This window comes from Diprion similis, chromosome 6, assembly GCF_021155765.1.
Source record: "Diprion similis isolate iyDipSimi1 chromosome 6, iyDipSimi1.1, whole genome shotgun sequence".
Classification (NCBI taxonomy): Eukaryota; Metazoa; Arthropoda; class Insecta; order Hymenoptera; family Diprionidae; genus Diprion; species Diprion similis.
In genome coordinates this window covers 10,545,442-10,557,951 of record NC_060110.1, presented here as the reverse complement: position 1 = coordinate 10,557,951, position 12,510 = coordinate 10,545,442, and the positions used below count along the sequence as shown (strand labels likewise).

Sequence of the window (12,510 nt, the reverse complement as noted above, 5' to 3'; positions counted from 1 at the left end):
AGAAAAAAAATTAATCATATTTTATCCTTTTTTTCTTTCACTCGTTTTCGCATTATGCCATACATATATGGTACAACAATAAAAGGAAAGAAAATAAATGCACCGAGGTAGACGTAACGATAACTGACTGTCACTCGCTGCGTCTGCCATTAAGTACTGAAAAAAAAGTGAAATCCTAGAATTTGAGGAGGTATTTTTATGCCGCGTCGTCAAACGCAAAAAATCGTTATTGCGTCATCATTGGGCGGGTATCCAGACAATTTCACGTTGCGTATCAGACGCAGGATCGAAATCTCCGGACAGATGGGAACCAAAAAGTCTACAGAGACGTCTGTTATCTGCGGGTAAGGTTTTGGTATGGGATTGCGGCAACCGTTATCCTCGTTTTTGCCTCGAGTAACGAGGACTGGTTCGATCTTCTTGTGCACTAAAGCAGCACCGTCCCGTCACTTGTGTCAAGTATTAATATAAACCCCGAGGCAAGAAGCTTCGAATCCTGCGTTTTGCGGGTTATAACGTGTACTCAACCTCTGCTATACGCATGTCATATTTCTGTCCATGACTAGTACGATTCCTTTTTTCACTGCCCTCACATTCGGCGCAATCGTTTCCCTATCAGACCCGGGCATCCGTTTGTGGTAGCTTTTTTGCAACATCAATACAGTCGGCGAAGTAATCGTTGAAAAACGTCGGTCAGAATTGATCAAACTGTAGTATTCAAGTTTTCGACCGTGTAAAATAACGTATTCAAATATATTATGTGTAGGTACTTTGAATAGTTATGATTTGAAGGTCTCGTATGGGTGTAAAGATTGTTATCTACCATATACGTCGTTATTATGTAGAGTGAGTCAAGAAACAATCTTATCCCTGATATAATGACTGGGTTGTAGGGGATCGGACGAGGCTGTTTGCACCATGAAGCGAATATTGAAATGCAGACAAAGGGCGCGTGCATGTGACCCAGAACCTGTAGGTATAACACCAGTGGCCAGACCGCTTCTGCCCCGTACCCTTTGTCGTCGCTTTTACGTCGTACGAGGGGAAGCACGATATAAATTACGTGCCTTCCTGGACACCCTTAAGCAATAACAGCAAAGAATGAACAAAAGCCTTCCAACAGTCACTGCTTTAGAGGTGCTTTGTGAAAGCTGCACTATCGTGCGCGATACGCGTACAATGGAATGTTTAATGTACGTGTGTCGTGTACAGTGTACCTACACTTAGGAAGCTTTCGCTTGAGGGGGAAAAATCATCGAAACGATATTCTTTGCAAATCGAGGTTTGGTGATGGATATCAAACTTACAAGTAATGAAAATCTCATAGAAAGCGTGAGATTTAACGCAGGCTTCATCGATTCAATCTTCGATTGTTTCAAATGTCGTTTTATCTCAGTTCACTTTGATAATTCAAACACATCATTTTCAGATCTTGGAACAAGGAGCTTTCATTGCTTCTGACAAACTGATGGGCATTTTGGAACTTTTAGCCGACTATAATGGGTTTCGAGAATCAAGGGACGGTGGTAAGTGAAATAATATTTCCGATAATGACGAGGGTTCGCATTAATTTCACATTACTGCGTACTAATTACTGGCTTCGTTTCATCTCCAGCAGTCGCGCATTGCCGCCGCGTTTCGTTAAGAATAGTTCGAATATATCCTCTAAATTGGTTCACCAATTATCTCAACGTTTGTTTAACGTTTGCTTTGATCATGAGGTTTAAATCATTTCTCCTGTGTAACGTGGCAGCCCGGCTCACGTGAGTAGAAATCGCGAATAACAAGAGCGCGTGTATTCTAGAATTGTAAATTAAAGTCTGACTTCCTGTTTGGATGGTAACGAAATAATCGTCACATATATCCAAAGTTGTTGAGTCAAGTCAACGCTGAAGCACAACTTCCAACTTGCAATTTAACAAAGGTGAAAAGAATGCTGCGGGAACTTTCGATGCCAATTCACCGCCAAAGTTTCATCCGGATCCAATCAAAAGACCTGCAAGCTCCGAGCTTTCGGAATTGAACAAAGATCCACGAAACAAACTGCAAAGTGATTTCACTGTCTCTAATGTGTCCAGTTCGCGTTCTTGTATTTTACTCGGTGGAAGAAACCTGCTCGTTATCTGAAGTTTAAACCTGACGTGACTTAGCCATCCGTTATACTTGTAACGTTGGAATCTCTCAGAACATTGAATCAATTTCTGGTGACTAATCACGCGTCTCTGATTCTCTGCAAATCGAAGATAAATTTTTTATAGCCCTGGCAGAAGCTTCATTGAGTATTACAATAATATAACATTTGCTTCGCCTGGCGTTAACTGAAAACGCCAACTTCTACGCCTGCGTCATCAGTTTGTAATTGCATCAATGGAGCGAATCTGAATACATTGTAAATGCAATGTACATACGTGTGATTACACCTATTGTGCGTGAATTATACATCACGTGCCGATTTCTCGGTTGAGTTTAATCTTTAGTACTTTTTACGAGCTTTTATAGCCGGAATTTAGCGTGGCAATTAACGCTTGTTGGTTTCGCGTCACGAATCGAGCGGCAAGTTTGATCTGCAAAATTTTACGGTTTATTGGTCGTTTAATTTCCGCTTGGCTGCAAATGTGATAAATGCTTCATCTGCGCACAGTCGCACGTCAACGGTAGAGAGGACCGTTGTAGTTGAATGGCTTTGACGATGATTCGCAGACTTTTTGAAGCTCTTTAAAGTCAGATTTGACTCAATCAACGCATTTTCTCTCCCTCGATGGATTATAGAATGAATCTCCATCTGCTATCGGGTCCAAGACTTTGAGCTTCGAACGGATTCATCTTGAGGGTTGTTATGGGAGAGTGCTCGAGAGTTTCAGCTTTTCGAAACGCGTTGGCTTCCCTGCAGGTTCGTAGATTCCCCATTTCCGTTTTACTCGTATGTGCCGGCCTGAAGTGCATTGGAGAATTCAAAGTTACGAAAAGCTTTCACAAATTCACAATTTCGCAACCACGTTCGGGAGATTCACTTATATATATACTTGCCCGTAATCTAACGTCCCTCAATCTCATCTCCGTGTAAGGTAAATACATGTATAACAGGCGTGCAGACGCGTTGCATGCACAAACTCTGCGGATGACGTTTACAAAGTGTGCCTCGATTTCTTGCGTATATACGTTTAATATCCACCGGCGGTTGAAGCTTAACGTGGTTTGGTGCCTCTAGGTTAGCTTTGAGCGAAAAAGCGACGAAATTAACATGGCAAGTATCGTTTAGCGAGAAGCACGAGCATACAACTTTCTGCACATTAAACACACGAAATTTAATTATCGTGTTTCTATTTTTGAACATTTGTGCATGTAACTATTGGCCTCGAAGAATTTCTTTACGTTTATGCTCATTTTTAGCCATCAATAATACGCAGGAAAAATTTTTAGTCCACGTTATTTTCAACGTCACAATTTGTCGTCGCAATCGACCGAACGCCAGAGAGAATAGTTGGCGGGCTTTGTGCTCGGGAAGATCGTCTGCCATATAGCGAGCGATGCGAAATACGGGAAATTGTCGGAACCCGCTCAGCTAAAGCGATAAGGTTTCACCGGCTTTTTCGAACGCTCTAATTACGGCCATCCTTAGTTGGAATCGGCGATAGTTATAACAGGGGGAAAAGTCGTGATATAGACATGTCAAGATAGACTTAACTCCGGGATCCTTACAATTTTGTACAAAGGGTTGGTTCATCTCCGCTCTCTTATCCACTTTCTCATCTTACACTAAATGCGTAGGGCTCGTTGGTAATTCTTCGAGATTGAAATTTTACCGAGATGACGGCGAAACGCGCAATTTGCGTGAAGAAACTGAAATGACTTTTTAAATTGGAATTTCGAACATTATTCTTACTAGTATTTTACACAGAATAACAGGGGAAGCAATTTTTATTATCAATAAATTTTTATCCCTTCATGTCTTTTCCAGAAATTCGACAAAGAACTTGTCTGAAAAATAGAAACAATTTTATCGTACCATTCTAAGGGAAATACATAACGTCAAAATTTTTAGAGTATAACTACGCTGAGAATATCTTTTTATATCATATTATAATGGGTAAAAATCCTGTAATATAACGTGAAAATCGTGGTCAAATACGCTCATGAAAATTTTGCGGCTTGTCCAAGTCGGAGAATATGCGTGATCGTGGCTTTCTCATCTAAAATCGGGAAATTGAAACAATTATAAAAAATTTCAACAAGGTACAACTTACATTTTCTCATGAAATGTAATTTTCATCTTCAATGCAATAAATATACACGATCTTATGCATTTTTAGCTCACGATATCTCTGCACCTGACTTTGACGCCACATGAAATGGAAAACATGTTTAATACATTGCATAAATATGTTATTGTCAAGATTATACACATACGAAGGGTTCGATTCGTTTTTTCCGGCACCAGCAAAGCCGTTTATTATCGGACTTCCGCTTTCCCCTCTTAAATCGTCTCGTGAGGGTTACAGCTTATCGCCCTTTCCGATATATTTGCCAAAAATCACCCTTTAAGATAAGGGCAATAGCGATTCGATAGCGTGGAAAATTTCTCCGAAAACATCTCGCGTCTAATGTTGAATGTCATAAAGAGCACTCTTCTGATTGAAAGTGTAAATTTTCGAAATAAAACAGGGGTAAAAATATGGGAACATGAAAACTAGTAGATCACAATATCAAATTTACATAGACGAGAAAATTTATTTTGAGAAATATTAAAAATTTAGAATGTCAAAATATAGACAAGTAAAGAATACGTAGAAGCATCAAGTATATATATATATATATACAGAGCCTTAACATGGAATTGTCGGAACGAATAAAGACATAGCAGAATTTTAATAATGCCATGTTTTGGTTGTTGGTATATTTTTACCCGAACGTGAAATCAGCGGCTATAGGATTTTGCGTGAAACCGTAAGAATTTATGAAATACTTTCCGAGCTTTTAACCACAAATAAGACACTAAAGAATTCCGTCGTGGAATCCCTTCTTCATCACATCCTTCAAGTGCAAGTTGGATTGAGTTTCTATAAGCATATAGAAAACGGCAGATCTCATGTGTCGCTGCAAGTATCGTCTCGTTACACATTCTTCGTTTCCGGTACGAGATATTAAATTTCAAGAGTATGTAGAGGTCCCATAAGTTGACATGAGCCGTACGTAGGTGGCAAAGAATCCTGGTCCCAAGTGTTGGATTGCGATTTAAAAGGAGGCAATTGGGGGGGGGGGGGGGGGTGACGATTCTTTCTTTCGCAATTGTCGCAAGGGATGAATAAGAAATAAAAGTTGAGAACGCGACGAAAACGTGAACAAAGTTACAAACGAATCAGGCTTTTGAGGCAAACACGCGCTTTAGGTATAGGCATTCACATATCCGCCGAATCTTGGCGGGGTCCTCGTCGAAACAAGAAAAAAAAGGAAAAAGAAAAAGGTAGAATATAGGAATGAACAAAATGGAATAAAGGAGAGAAAAAGGACGAAGATGAAATATCAGTATGCAAGCAAGCTTCTTTACTACTTTTTTACGAGCTTCTTACACATTTATTGAATCCTTCGGTCCGGAAAAACGTTGTATATCAATATTATAAGGTATAATACTGAAAGCGTGTTATTATATTTGTGCAGTGCACGGAAAAATATCGCATATAAACCGGGACACGAATCTTTCGTTTTATAATTAAACCGGAGAATTTATGACTGATTTAAAACGTTCAGATTTGTATTTGATCCTCGCAATAATTCCGTCGACTCGTTTATACTCGGAATATATCGGAAATTACACTCACGTATTATATCCGCGTTCGAAATATTAAAATTCAATGGAAGCAATCGAAGTAGAACGACTCTCGACACCTGACCAGTCCACGAAATTGTCCGGCTTATCCACTCCTTAAAACGAACATATATCAATGCAGAAGCTTATCCTTTCACCAATCTTACGTATCATCAATCGTATCTAATACGTGTTCAAAATAATTCCTACGCGTTTTCTGTATGTATTCTTTTGAAAATATCGTCGATCTTACCACTTCGTGCCCCTCCTCCCAGAATTAACCAGGTTCAAATCCGAAATAGAAATACCGAAGTTCACCTGCTTCGTCTGCTCTGGCTCGGCTGATTAGCCGTACATCCCTATAAATTTTTTCAACGGAATCTCGCGTTTAAACCAAAACCGGCTTGTCTGAAGGTCGATCCGTCTGTCAGTCTCGCGGGCAAGGTCGTAATCGAAATGCGTTGGAAAGCCTCGGCGAAATTAAGTCACACCTAATCTCACCGCGAATCGTTTGGGCACGGCCGAAGCCGCAGCCCTGTAACGTGATTACACCAGAACCGCGGCGAAGTGAGTGGAAAAAGTCAACGGTAAGTCAGACAGGCGACACGGCAAACAGTCGGCAGTCGCGTTCCGGACGTAAAAACTTAATCACACTTGCGGACGTGATAAGGTTCGTCAAAGGGAGAAGCCGATTCAATTGTTCTCGAGGCTTTCAACCCTTCGCGCGACAAGCTGTGCGAATCAAGGTATCAAATTTCGCACATTTCTCACAAACTCGTAGTCCGGGTATAACGAGAGGAATTCGCAGTTTTGGTTACTTTGCATTCCTTGGCTATCCTTGTTTCTCAACTATTGCATTAATTTGATGTTAAATTCTTGTTTGATTAAAAAAATATGAAAGGAAATTTTATGTTGCAGTGATTACAAAATTTAGTCACTTTTCGGACTACGGGATAAGCGATTTTCAAGTTGGCTTATTACTGATAATCCAAATCATAATTATTTATTCCGTCTACGTAGTTTTTCGACTTTAATTATAATATGCCTGAAGAATTTTTATTACGCTCATAACGTGGAGAAATAATTACGCCGTGGATGCAGCATATTTTTATACATGCATGGGCGTGGAATTTTAATGAAGACCCAAAGAAATGCGCGTGTACGTTATGCTACACTTAATTTTTAAGATCAGGGGTAGAAAGCTGAGACTGAACAGGTCTACGTTACAAGATAAAACTGTATGATTTCTTGGAAATTGGTTGAGAATTTGTATCGATTACAGAAAATATTAACTTCATAAGTACGGTGGAATTATCAACCTTTTCAACTTCTTTTGCTGAATAGGTAGTTGAATTTTGCGTTGAAATATTTCATTGAATCAAATTATGATTCAATTTCACCTAAAATTTTAGCTCTTGTTTTGTTTTACTGAAAATTACTCAACCTGGCCAAAAATTTCACTGTACTCGAGAGAGACAACGCGGTGGCTGTAGCCTGGGATTTTCGCAAACACGTAATATCATGGGTGAGTCAAATCTCTGTGGGGTAATATGTGATTCAACATAATAAACAGACTTCACGTGGCGCGAGGCGAAAGCGCGACAGATAATGTGATGCAATAAATTTCACCACACGCATAATTATACATGCGCTATTGTTTTACCTACAAAATGGCAGAGCCTGTTTCTAAGGTGAATGAACGAGACACCTTATCACCTTGGACATTATTATTAATTAACACGAAACACATTATATGTATTTTTACAGCGTTATATTACAGTATGTGTACATATAACCATGGACTACGAGCAATCGGAAGATACCGAGTGAAATTGAAATTGTGCCACGCATTTGAAATGAGGAAAAACAAGCAGAAAACATGTATAAATGAATAAATGAATAAATATATGAATGACGAACTAATGAATGAATACAGAAATAATTTCTTTCTTAAATTAAAAGATTAGCTCTGGTGAGAAATAAACTAATGAATTGAAAGAGAGAAAGAAAGAAATCAGTCTACTGTCTATTCGAATGTATTATAATACGTATGTACGCGACTCGTTTGACTATAGCTTTCGTAATCGATTCGCCAAGAGAGTGGTCGACGAAAAAGATTGAATGCTTCGTCAACTATGTGCTCGATAGGGTGCAGGGGACTACAGGCATAATGCATTTAGGTTGAGATAGATAGTCGAAGCGTTACACAAATGCCGAGTATTCTGCAGCTATGGGCACGCGTGTTATTCATTGGGATTTCACGGGGCGCATTATCTCTGATTTGCATATTGTAAAGTTTCACCTCGAACAAATGATATCGCTGCGTTGGTGCTGTACGGTGGGTACTTAGGTAACTGCTATTCTGCGCAATTGTGTATTATAATCACGGAATCTTGAAAGGCCGCTATTATATTCCTTGCCGTCGACTTATAATTACAAGCAAACTCGTCAACGAACAATACGTGTAAAGAGTTTTAATTCACATTGGAAGGCTTTTAGCCGCAGATTTATGTACGTGTATTATTTATATACGAGGTATTCCCTGCCAACTCGATAAATCATTTTCTCTCACTGTTTTTAATTTCGATAATTTTTTGAAATATCTGATATAACTCAGGAGTGCTATTTAGAGCGATGACAATCGTATACAATATAAATATTATGAATGAAATCAAAAACATCGAGGGAGAAAAAAATGCGGTGTGTTAATCTTCTCAGTGTGTGATATATCGACGAATTAACTTCGACAAGGTCGACCACGATGGTTGGTTACAAAAATTCTGGGATGGGCGGGTGCGTTTCGCATCTACAAATTTAAACACGCACACGCCCACCGTCATCATAATCATCCATTACGGTAATTATTCGTCATGTAGAATAGTAGTAATTTAGTCAAGTTTGTCATTCCACATAACAGTGACAATGAGAATTTTTTATTTTTTTTAATTTTTTTTATCTATAAAGGTTGAAATATTCTTGTAATTACAAGAAAATATGATACAAACAACTATTTAGTGTGCTTATATTTGGAAATACTGTTTCATGGTTACAGCAAAATTAACTTTGGCTGCAGCTTATTGTTAGTCTACTACGTTGTTCTAAGTAAATAAAGCCTTATAATTTTATTGTCATACCAACATCAGGTAACTGCAATAATTAGAAGAAAAAATATTACGAGAGTTTGAATATAATTAAGAAGATTTTCTGATTACAGTATCGAAAATTATTTTCATTTTGTATCCAGAAAAAATGTATATATTGTAACTCTGTGTTACAAGAAAAATCAAACGGTTCTACAACAATAAAGCAAATTCTGTGAAACACAGAAAATAGAGGGAAAAATCGTGTATTTAAGAAAATACGTGCTCTCAAAGGTTGGCGAAGCAACCGCAAGTATTCATCTATTCGTAAGATACTTTTACGTTGTAACTATGCTTTTAGAACTAAGACTTGGTCGTTTAAGTATACAGGGTGAGAAGGTACAGTATACATATATGTATATTTATGAAGGACCGTGAAGTAACCGCGACTAGGAATTCCTCTCGGTGGTGGCAGCTTCGCTAATAGAGTGGGTGCCATTTATTGTTAGACAGGATTCCTTGGCTGATAGTGTCCGTGGTAAAATGCGAAATGGGAGTGACACAACTTATTAGCGTATAGTATAAGGCTAGAAATGGATGGCAGGGAAGCTTCGGTTCGCGGGTCCACGAGAGAATCACCTAATTACAAGTTATAATGGAGTTTAACGTTTGCCCTGCGCTTTCTGGCCACGTGTCTGCGGCCATCTGTACAAAGTGAGAATTTCACTGTACAGCCGGCTGGTAAATCTAAAGCACGATGGAACTCTCAGCCGCGAATCGTGCCCGGCGGGAAGAAAAATTTTAACAGCAGTATCGATTGCTGTCTCAGTGCAAAGAGACTGCAGCAGGGTGACGGAGAAATTTCTCGATCCTCTTCCAGCTCGTGTTTGCACCTTATCAGTATTTACGGAGGTGATATTCGACAGGCGAGAACTGCCGCGCCCCTTCGGTCAGGCCAAACAGAAGCTCTCACCCTTTACTAGAAAACTCCCCTGAGCCCTAACCGATGGTTTAATTAACGTTAAGCCGGCTAATTACACGTCATCAACGTCTGTGTGAAATTAATTTTTGATTGAACGAAAATTTGAAGTGAGAAACTTTTTACCGACGTGGAAGAAAAATTTTTTACGTCAATTAGGAGACCGAAATAAATTGATGGGGTGTTTCAGCCCGAGGCGTTTGAGGGGCGCATCTCCCCTGATCGACGTTACACCCCCTCCCCATTAAATCGAGCGATTAAAACTTTTTTCAAACCCTGCCCCAGATTCCGATCTGGCGTTTATACCTACCCAGATTGCAATCGCATAAATTTTCTGCTCTTGCAATGCGTTTTTTTTTTCTTCCACTTTCTTTTTCATCGAAAAATTTCACCCTCGTAAATAATATCAGTATCGGACATTTTTTAATTTGTAATTTAAACTTCAACGGTGCTAGTAGTGACAGGTATTTATATATTTACGAAAGAAATATATTTCATTCGATTTTATACTTTTTCAACAACGTATTGTTTCATGTTTTTAAAGTTGAAACTACGCCCAAGATTTGTTTTCGCCGATCGAAATTGAAATCGGTAGAGTAAATATTTGCATGGAAATGGTTTTGTTTTAGACTAAAATTGAAAACGTGCGTATTGAAAAGATTTCCTTTGCTTCTTGCTCCATAGTCTCTCTCCTGTGCCTGTTTCTTTTGTTCGTGGATTCGATCAGCTGCTCCAGACTCACCGAGAACGCCGTGTCAGTGTTTTCGATAAACGGTGGACCAACCTGCCGGTGAGTTTAGCCCACCACTGTTTAGGCACACCCGATGGAAAGGAAATAATTTTCATCGAATAACTTCCTGCCAATCAAAACGACGAGAAGCCTCAGCAACGCCGTAAATTCGCGCAAACTTCTTTCCGATGGTTTTGGCCGTGGGTGGCCGTAAATTGAGTAACTGCCGAAACGCCGAATCTCGCGGACGTAATAAAATAATAATATGATAACTCGGCTTTACGAGTTCGGATTATCCTGATATTGTGGTTTCGGAGGCAGCGCTCAACACTCTTCACTGTGGCTACCTTGGCCCGCAGATCTTTACGTTATTACGCCTCTCTTAACCTTAGATATAGAAGGTTCATCTTCGAGCTGGGGGTTCCTTTCTATCGAGGTTGCAAGCCTCGCAAAGATTCCCTGGCAACCAAGTCTGAGAAAAAGAAGCCCAATTTTTAGCAAAATCAGTTAGTTGTTGTAAGGTTGAAGGTACAAGTTAATTCTTTAATTCTTCAATCTGTTGTTTTTGACGTTCTAGAAGTAAGTATTGACTTTGAATTCTTCCAAACCTTCGGAAATCATAGAAAAGTTCTGGAAAAATTGATATTTGCATCCTAGAGTAATCAGTTTTCACGACATTACTACGAACCCCTTATCGCTCAATTATAACGTAAAGTGCAAGTGTGATTTGTATTATTTTTTCTTTCGGTAAAAAAATATCTGTTTCATCTCAACGTAAAAACACGTTATACGGTACTCGACGCTAAAAGATGGACGAAATTTTTTAAGACGAACCTAGCAGTGTCAGGCATTTTTTATTGTTCATTCCAATCTTTGGATACCCTGGAAAATCCGCTGCCTAAACTTTTCCTCTGTTACTGTATTATATTTTCGCTGTAGGAGTGTAGAGCTGTATACCTACTTTACAGGCGGTTGGGCGCTTCGTCTGTTCAGTGTTGCGTTAATATTCAGTACAACATGGTATAACTGCAGCGGTAATTGAAAATAATTACGTTAATTAAAAGCGGCCGAAACATCCCTGCGCCGCATAATTATCTGTTTCATCTTCATAAAATGATATACGGTCGAATGAATGCGCGCCGTACGCGTCACTTTGTGAAAAATGGAAGGCCCGTCGGAGGTGCAATGTAGCTCCTGGATCGAGCGATAAAGCGGCTGCACGTAACCTACGCCATAAGTTTATTCGGTGAAATGTACATGTACGTTAGCTAAACTAATAATATTTCAATCCAAGACTCACTCTTCGCTTGCTGCGAATGTTATCCAACTGGCGCTGGGTTGCTTCTCCTATGCTCTGGGAGCCCCACAATTCAAGACCAACTCTGGCGTACGTAAACGTCATTGATCCAATCGGCAGGAAGTACGTGAGTATCATGAATATCACGTTGTATCTGTAACACAGGGAGAATGAAAAAGGTAGAATATCGGATGGACGTGTTTTTTCTTCGAAGGATGCCTTCGTCTTTACACCCATGAACGGTATTTCATTTTTCTTCGAAATCGAGATCAAGTCTGTCGGATTTCTCATATGTTCATGCCTATTTGTGTTCTGCTTTTTCTCTTATGTCAATTTGATCCTAAGTTGACAGGAAAGTGAGGACGCGCTTTAGGCACAGTTTGGAATCGAGTTTCCCCGAATCGTTTCGGTCCTTCCTTGTAAGCGTCTTGGATGACAGTCGTTCAGACCAATCAGGATAACGCTTCAAACTCTCTCGGCTGTCGACGGCCAAGACGCGATGATGTGGCTATTCAGGATATTTCTTTATTGTCATTGAACGTCCACAGCATGTCTAGCATTAAGGAAAGATACGAGTATAATAATAATAATTAATGCGCACGGCCAGGAATCAGAAGCGTT

The 12,510-nt window shown here is 39.5% G+C and overlaps 1 protein-coding gene across 2 annotated transcripts in view; it reads right to left on the bottom strand.

The window, feature by feature from the left end:
- Positions 1 to 12,510, bottom strand: part of LOC124407115 (tachykinin-like peptides receptor 99D) — a 79,403-nt gene that overhangs the window by 8,817 nt on the left and 58,076 nt on the right. For both annotated transcript variants that reach the window (XR_006929289.1, XM_046882952.1), the window contains exon 3: positions 11,893 to 12,043. Coding sequence is in view for 1 of the 2 variants with exons in the window: in XM_046882952.1 (XP_046738908.1) it covers positions 11,893 to 12,043 (151 nt within the window). In the remaining variant the exon portion in view is untranslated. The remainder of the gene's footprint in view (positions 1 to 11,892; positions 12,044 to 12,510) is intronic.